The sequence below is a fragment of the Astatotilapia calliptera genome, chromosome 7, assembly GCF_964374335.1.
Source record: "Astatotilapia calliptera chromosome 7, fAstCal68.1, whole genome shotgun sequence".
NCBI classification, from domain to species: Eukaryota; Metazoa; Chordata; class Actinopteri; order Cichliformes; family Cichlidae; genus Astatotilapia; species Astatotilapia calliptera.
Window position 1 is genome coordinate 8,162,234 of NC_137428.1, and position 8,917 is coordinate 8,171,150.

The window sequence follows — 8,917 nt, forward strand, 5'->3', positions numbered from 1 at the left end:
CATTTTAAATTTAAATGTTGTTATGAACGGTTATTTAATAAAATGACTATCAAAATTTTGCTTTAAAAGAGACTAGCAGACTTAAACAACCTGTTAGACTGGCTGGTTTGAAGAAGGATGAAGATGAAGAAGAGGCTGGAGCCTGGGAGTGTTTCTTTGGAGTGCCGTAAGAAGGTGAGGTGCCTACTATTAAAGCCTCTTTAATGGTAGCATGTGTGGGATGATCATGAGCCAGCTCACATAAACGTCTCTCCAACGAGAGACGCAACAAATCCACCTTTTGAGATGACTCCTGCATTCGCGCCTGGGCCTGAAGGATACAGAAATGCAATCTCTGATGCAACAATATTAATAATTATGTTGCAATTAATTGCAAACATATGGAGTTCAGATTATATCTCAATCTGTATGTATGCATGTAATCAGATTTATATTTACGCACTGAAATTTGGAAATGTGTATTGTAATCTGCTCACTATGCAAAAATATCATAAAAACATGAGCTGTACATAGACATAGACTGTAAATATGAACACAATTTGAAAAACCAGTAATACCCAATTGTTTGGGTTCACTTCTAATCAAACTACTAAACAAAAGTAGTTTTTTGATCTAATCTATCATGAAACTGACCATAAGTGTTTTAAATGACAAAAAAACATGTATATGTGTGCTTCAGTATCACCCTGACAAAGGATGCTTCTAATTTTAGAGATATTGCACAAATAAATCAAGGCAAATAGTGAATGGAATGGTTTTTCTATAGCACCTCTCAACTCACTTTGAGCACTCAAACCACACATACAGCAAAGTGCATTTAACAAACATTCACACACATACACATTTATGAATGCATCAGAGGCAATTCAGGCTTCAGTATCTAGGAGTCAGGGATTGACTGTGATTGGTAGATCACCTGCTCTACCACTCGAGCCACAGCCATCCCAGGGCAGTTCTACATATTGTGGAATATATTGTGAAGGTCACCTTGAACTCAACTGTAGTTCAAAAATGTTCATTCTAACTATTTATAGCCATCGTGTTCTTGTTGTAGCTGTTAGGCTGGTGAAAGTGAAGACATTCCAGCTGGTACCCACTTCTGCAAGTATTCGGCGGTCCTGGACTTTATGCCCGCTCAGTTGCTTCACCACATTTTTGGCTCCTTCTGCTACAGCTGATTCAATCTTCATGTGGTGAATTAATTCAGCAACTCGCAGCTCCACAGGACTGATCATCTCCATAGAATGACCTTAGTGCAGATGAACAAAACAGTCACCACCACCACCAGTAATCACCACTGTACTAAAATTAGTAAAATATCAATTATTAACATGTCTAAGGAACTTGGAAAGAAAAGCATCTGGACTTCTTTAAGTTGTTTTAGGACATTTCACCTCTCATCCGAGAAGCTTCTTCAGCTCTAAGAGCAATTGATGGAGAGTCCCCAAGAGGATCATGGACCCCCCCATTGATCCTCTGCATAATCACTTGAGCCAAGCTCTGAAAATGGGTGTGGTTCACAATCAGCGAAGGTTTCAGGTGAACCCATTGTGAGATGTAGCCCCACCTTATCATGTGATTTACTGAGATCTCTACTGGGATCTCAAAACTGGATTATAGATGGCAGACAGCTGATGTCGTAAGCACCGCCCTCTGTTCAAAGAGAGCCGTTCACAGTTGACATAGATGGCTTCTTTCACTTATCTCAAACCATCTGTCTTCTCTGTCCTAAATTTTAACAGTGGCATCCTCAAAATAATGACCTTTGACCTTTAGATGCAGATGAACAGCTGAGTCTTGTCCTGTTGAGGTGGCTCTTCCATGTTGTGAGATGCGTTTATGAAGTGGCTGTTTGGTCTCTCCAATGTAGAGGTCTGAGCATTCCTCACTACACTGCACCGCATACACTACGTTGTTAATTTTGTGTTTGGGAGTTTTGTCTTTGGGATGAACCAGTTTGTGTCTGAGTGTGTGGCTGGGTCTGGGACTCTAACCTAACTTAAAGAAGTCCAAACGCTTTTCTTTCCAAGCTCCTTAGACTACGATGACCTGGAGGACTAAGAACCTTCACAGACATTTCCATAACATCTAAGCACACTCCAACTACTTAAGACCATAAGACACAGAACAGAATACAAATTCATTTGCATTCAATATAAATTTGATATTTTCTCAAGTCATTTTTGATCCATTATGTTTCACATTCATTTTGTTTATTGAAACATACTGAAGACAAACCGTCAGTATAAGATATCTGCAGTGAAAACACTGCCCATACAAGAACAGTACGTGTGTGAGTGATAAGATTTACCATATTTGCCATCCTCCTCTCCATCTCTGGCTTGACTGACTTTAACAATCTGCATGCGCAGCAGCTCTATTTTAGTACGACTGTCCCGCAACATCTGCTGGGCTGCAGAGAGCATCTTTCTGTCCTGGAAAATAAAACAAACAATTACAAACCAACACAGAACTTCTGATCAAGAGAAAGAAAGTAACTTAAAGGTCACACACACACACACACACACAAGGGAAGTTTACTTTTTCAGGAAAGGTTAGAACTGTGATATGTGTTAGGCACACGATTTGATCTGTCATTTTGATTTAGCTCAGATGGTATAATGTTCTCTGCCCAGTTTATACAAGAAACTAAGTCATTCCAAAAGGATTTACACACGGTGCTTAACAGTATTAGTTCCCTCTTTGCCTTCAACAGCCTGATAATTAGACTGATAATTAACCTGGTCTACGCCCAGGCTGTCCATTCCCCTTCTCTAATATGTCAAAATGTCTGCATAAGAATGCCTTACTTCGAACTTTAAATGTATAAAAGTTTTAAATTTGAACCAACATCTCTAAATGACTTCATAAAGAGTAGTTATAAAGAAAGGCAGAACCTTGTTAACAAAAATACAAACTATTCTGCACAGTGAGAAATTCTAATTCATAAAGGCATCTGGCAAAGTGCTATAAGTCTAATCCTCCTCTTAATAATGTATTCAGTTACTGTAAAAGTTTTACATGGAACAGCAATTTACCACATGAGCCACTCAGAGAGAGTGTAAAGTGGTACTCGTGAGGCTTTGTGTGTTGTGCTATGCATAAATTAGGTCATGTTGTATAATACCTTAAATGAGCCATTAGTGTAAGTCTGGATCATGTTCTCAGCACCCTGTTTGACCTTGGTCTCCATGGTAAGTTGTTTCTTCAGTGTTCTGACTCGACTGTCCAGTGGTGATGTGACCTCTTCCCACTGACATGTCTCTCCTGACAGGTCTTCTTCTTCCTCTAAGTGACCTGCATGGAAAAAACAAAACATACAGGCTGTATAAAGGGTTAGGATACAAATAAGATAAATATTAGATGGATACCAACTTCAGATCAAGTGATTTATCTCTGTATAGTATAGTGGCCTTAGAAAAGTGGTGGTTAAGACAAATACAGCATAAAACACAGCATCCCCGACGTGTCCTGTCTGGGGGGCCTATATACACTGCTTAGAATTTTTCTGATTTAAGCATGTTGGGATTTTGCTTAGTTTATGACATTATGTAAAGAAACCATTCTTCTCACATAAAAAGAAGGGTAATGAATCAAATTTTCAATCTGCAGTCCCCATGGAGCTCCCAGGGGCAGATGGAAAGGTTTCTAAACATTATGCTCTCTGTGGGTAGCAGTGCAGCCCAGCTGACATCCACATGTAACAGCTTGTGTGTGCTGCAGCGCCCTTTACTGCAATCACTGATGCAATTTTATTGAATTCAATTTTATTTATATAGCATCAAAAATCACATCAACAGCTGCTTCAAGGCACTTTCTATTGTAAGGTCAAGGTCCTACAACAATAGATTGTCTGAAGTGTTACAAAATCGTGCATTTCTTTCCCTCCGTCTCTCCAACAATTTATACCTCATGTTTTCTGTCACTATGTGAATATCTGACAACAGGACTGCACTGCTGCTTTATTTATTTTTATCCAGTATATTAAAGATTAACCTTAATCAATGAACCTGGAGGTTTAGGGCAAAGTGCATACATATAAAATATAGTTTTCATAATATACCAACACAAGTCATTTACAGTGTGGTGGTTTCAACCAAAGTCCTAATTATTTGTATAAAAAGTTTTATGTGAATCAGTTTATATAGAAAAATGTTGGAGTGTGACTCAAGGATGATGGTAGCTTTTATCCATTCTGGTCTTATAAAACCCCAACGTTTTTATACTGGCTTCAATGGAAAACAGCTCTTGTAACCTCAAAAAGGGTGAAAACTAGCGACAGAAATGAGATACTGACAATGTTAACAGTTTGACTCCCTTTTTGTTCTCTCTAATTAACATCCATAACACGAGTCAGCAACAGTCAAACCTATGTTAAGAAACTGGATCTGGGTTTGTATTGGAATTCTGCTGACCTTGTTCTAGCCCCCCTTTTTTAAGGTCTTGTCTTCTGTTTGTTAAATGCAACAGAACCTGTGAAACAAATGGACTTGTACTCTTACTGGTTTTCCTCCTTCTACATGAAGGGAAAAAAGATTTTGTTACCTATGGCACTGTCTTTCTGTGTGGCCATAGACCTTGCGTTGAGTTCCTGCAGTTCCCAGTGCAGCTTCTCCAGCTTGCGGGTTGAGGCCTTAAGTTGGCCCTCCACATCAGCTGCACTCTTGCGGTTGGTGACTGCCCGTCGCAGCCTCTCGGCTGCCTCCTTGATCTTCAGCTCCCGCTGGATCTGCTGCCGGAGCACTGATCGAGCAGCTTCCAAACGCTGCTGAAACTCTGGGTCGAGAATATCCCACTCTTCCAGATTCTTCAGATTCCCATTCTGTAAGACAATAACACAGTTTCAGTCTCTTATTGGCGTGACTGCTAATTAAGGATATTCAGTCCTAAATGTATGATGTAAACATGCCAATGTCTCCTATTTTAGGTTTTCCCTTCTTAGGAATCAGTTGTTTTTCTTGATTACGTCCTTTAAACAGAAATATGTGTACATACCAAGTGATTTGGGGAAGCAGTAGGTGTGACAGTAGGTATGAAGTGTTTGAATGTTCAGATGCAACTCAAACAGAAGTTGGGCTGCCATGTTGTTTTTAGAGGGAAGAGGCATTCTTCTTCATTCTTCTTCAGATTTTGGTATTAGAAAGACTTCATACAACTTTTTTTTTTTTTTTTTTTTAAATACTACAGTATTGTTACCGACTGTTAGCTAATTTTAGCAGTAAAGAAAAGCACAGCGACACAGGCCAATGCTACTGAGAAGAACTTGGAAAATCATCAGCAGTACAAAGCCGAACAATTAGAAAATGCAATTACACTAAACTATATAATGTAATTTAATCTGAATCAATAAAATTAGTTTAAAATAACCTGATTGGCGCAGCCAAAGCGAAATGAAAATCATCACCTGGCTAAACAGAAAAAAACTGATAAGGCTGCTAACCAAAAGCATCAATCTGGACCAACACTGCATCAACAACAGCGAATGACACAATGGCTCCCTCTTATGGGCAAAAATTAGTGAGCCTTACTAAAGACAAATCTTCCATTCCAATCTCCTATTATGAGTTTCAGGATACGTTTATACCTCTATGAAAACATGAACTCCTTTCTATTGCTTTGTTCAAACAATGGCAAAACATTTGATCTAAAATAAGTGCCATGTTAGTGAAATGACAGTTTCAGTCAGCCACACTAATGCAGAATCATCTGTACTGGACACTAGGCCATATTATTTGCCAAATATTATAAATGGTTCATAGGGCACAAGGAGCACAAATACTGTCCAAGGTCAAGTTCAGTAACGAATTAGCAGAGATGAAATCTAGCAAAGTAAATGCTATCAGCCAAAACTGACTGTGTGAGCACACCTGCTAATTAGCGAGGGCACACAACAACTTTAAGCCTCAACAGTATCCAGGTGGATGAGAGCTACATTTCGCTTATTCCTTATTCACAAGGGGTCACCACAATGGGAATCTGAATAAATTTCCAATGTAATTCCTGACTTAAGGAATTTGTGCCAATTGTACAAAGGATTTTTTTAACCAACTTCCTCACATATAAAAACAGGAGTTAATAATATAAAAATAAATAATACATTTTTTTAATTACCCTCATACTAAGGGGGAAATGTCCAGAGGCCAACATTGTTTGGATTAAACCGTTAACATGGAGTTTACAGGAATCTGCTGCCTTTTGGACCCAGCCTTAATTCACCACTAGAGAACTTGCAGTTTTTGACACCAAGCACATGGTCCATCCAAGCACATAATGTCCTAACAGGCCGAACAGCACTCCCAGTAAACCAATGAAAGCCTGTATGTATTATGTGAAACAATCTGGAGGGAATGGGTTGTCATTAATCTGTACTGCTATTTAATTTATAATTCAACAAAGAGACAAACAAACAAAAACATTTCTATTTCTATCATAAACTACTTTACAGCGTCTGTCTGACACCTGTACACTATGCTGCTTTACTCATTACTCTGGTATGAATATTCCAGCAGGCTCTCATGATCCTACAAAGAGACTGTCTCAAATTATACATTTTTTTCTACAGCTATCCATGTATACACTACCCCAATATTTTCTGTATGGAGTGATGCACATCTGTCCTGCATTGGTAGGGACGTCTGAGTTAGACATACAAGTAAAGATATGTAAAATAATGCAATTTGTTTGATCATTAGCCTCTGTGATGCTACTGATCAAACAAATTGTGATCAGGACAACTGGAAAGATTTAAACTGAAAAACTGACACAGCATTTTAAGTTGATTACACAAGTATGTAGTTCCAGGGTTCAGTGAATGGCCCTCTATGTCAGCATGGCCTTCTGAAAAAATGTTCTGGACACTTTTATAAATGGAAATGTAATTTAAATGGTCACAATGGAATAAAAAGCTTGTGTTTTTCTAGGAAGTTCTGTTTCTTTTTTGTTAGATAGACTTCAATTCAGAATCCTTACAGTGTCTCTGGCTATATCATAGCCAGTGATAACAAAGCCCAGAAAAGTTAAAATATGAAACAAATTCCCAAACAACACCCGGCGTAATTATAATCCGATAATAACTACTTGATCATTACTCATTCTTTCAGCTGTAGCAAGTCGCAAAAAAGAAAAAGAAAAAAAAAGCTGAGGATGTGTCCTTTGTGTTAGGCACTACCAGGCTATTCAGCTCTATGGCTTTTTGCTCGTGAACAGACACACCACACCTTATGTCAATCAAAACTAAAAGAACTTTTCAAAAGTCCTAGGCGATGGTGTTGGGCTTTAAAGATAAAGTAACGTTCAATAAAGGATTTTATAATAACTAGGCTAACAAATGGCTAAATCGTTTAATGCTGTTAAAATAAGTGTCAGTGGACGCAATTTAAAAAAAGAAAGAAAGAAAATCCAAGCTGAAGCCTGGGAAACTATGAGGTAGCCACAACAACAAGCTCGAAGAAGTTCAGACAGCTCTGGTGCTGTGGTCTTTTTCTGTGTGAAACCGGCTCGTTTTTTGCTGGTTATGTTGAAGCATTTGTGTGATAACTACCCAGCCTGAGGTATTAGCTAACTTATCGAGGAGAAGCAAACAAGACAAACAGGAAAATCCAGTGAACCTGTTAAGCGCTGAAGCAATTACCGTCGGCTACAAGTAGTATTAACTACCTTTAACTCTGGCACTCTTGCCTCCGTGATCACTGAACTAAGCGTGAAGAATGAAAAAAGCGTTACTCAGCGTTACCTTTAGCGGTAAACCTGACATGATGGCTGTCAGGTCTGTCGTGGACACCGTTTGTCCGTTTCTGGCCGCCAACACTCTTCTTCGGGTCAGAAAGTAGATGAAATGGCTCAGGTAGGACTGACACGACTATTCTAATTAATTTCACATCGGCATGTGAACTTCAGCGCCTGCTGGATATGCTCACAGACTGGCCTGCCACTTCTCCGTGCCGCACATCACAGAAACAAATCTGAGTAGAAGTTTGAATCGAGTTAAACGGAGACTCCTGGAGAACCTGACGTCACGGGACGGCGGCCGGATTGGTTGGCGGTCAGTAATGACAGTGACACTGCAAGAACCAATCACATTTAATTATTCAGTCGCCAGCTGAGGTAGGCTTAGGACGCGTTCACGTAGCCACCTTGCGAAATCTCTTGCAAAACCCAGTTTACAGGTAGGTATGTATACAGGTGTAATGGAAATAGCATAATTAACTCCACATTTGTTGAATTTTAGATTTCATTATACAAAACAATGAGACAGCGACTTCTCTGTAGATTCAAGCAAATTAACAAATGTATTTAAATTATTTTGTTTTATGCATTTAATTTATTTAACACCACTGTAATAGCTGAGCTTTATTCAGGTGGTTTTCTACCTACAGTGTATGAATGCTGCAGTTTGCTCAACCCTAAGGTGCCACACTTCAATTTACAAATAACTGAAAGAATGAAAAAAGAGCAATATAACTCATCTGCAGATAGTTTTAAAAGTATTTAATTTCTTTTAGAAATATTTAATTTATAAAACTATTTTTTTTATTTTCCCTTCTCTTTCTGCGCTCAGAATTATGTATGCTCTGTCCTCAGTGCTCCAATTTGCCACATAAACATACAGATTAATCAAATACACAGCCATACACACACAGCAACACACAGCCATACAAACACCAATATACAGCACAGAAACATACAACCATACAAGATAGATCGACAAACACACACCTTTAATAAACATGTACCACACCACCAGTTAGTTTAAACATCACCACACTGATGTTTGTCGCATGGGATGTACGTGGACTTAGTTCCAGGGAAAAGTGGCTTAAAATTACTAACTAGTTAAATGACTTACAGGCAGACATTCCCTTTCTACATGAGATTCATACTGTATGAACAAAACATCTGTAAACACACTGTCAGGGTT

General features: G+C 38.7%; 1 protein-coding gene across 1 annotated transcript in view; it reads right to left on the bottom strand.

The window, feature by feature from the left end:
- Positions 1-8,051, bottom strand: part of pkn3 (protein kinase N3) — a 32,044-nt gene extending 23,993 nt beyond the window's left edge. The window contains exons 1-6 of the mRNA XM_026172718.2: positions 7,733-8,051; positions 4,546-4,822; positions 3,128-3,297; positions 2,312-2,435; positions 1,098-1,249; positions 91-310 (exon numbers count right to left, since the gene is read on the bottom strand). Coding sequence (XP_026028503.1) covers positions 91-310; positions 1,098-1,249; positions 2,312-2,435; positions 3,128-3,297; positions 4,546-4,822; positions 7,733-7,753 — 964 coding nt within the window. The 5' untranslated portion in view covers positions 7,754-8,051. The remainder of the gene's footprint in view (positions 1-90; positions 311-1,097; positions 1,250-2,311; positions 2,436-3,127; positions 3,298-4,545; positions 4,823-7,732) is intronic.
- Positions 8,052-8,917: the final 866 nt, after the last annotated feature.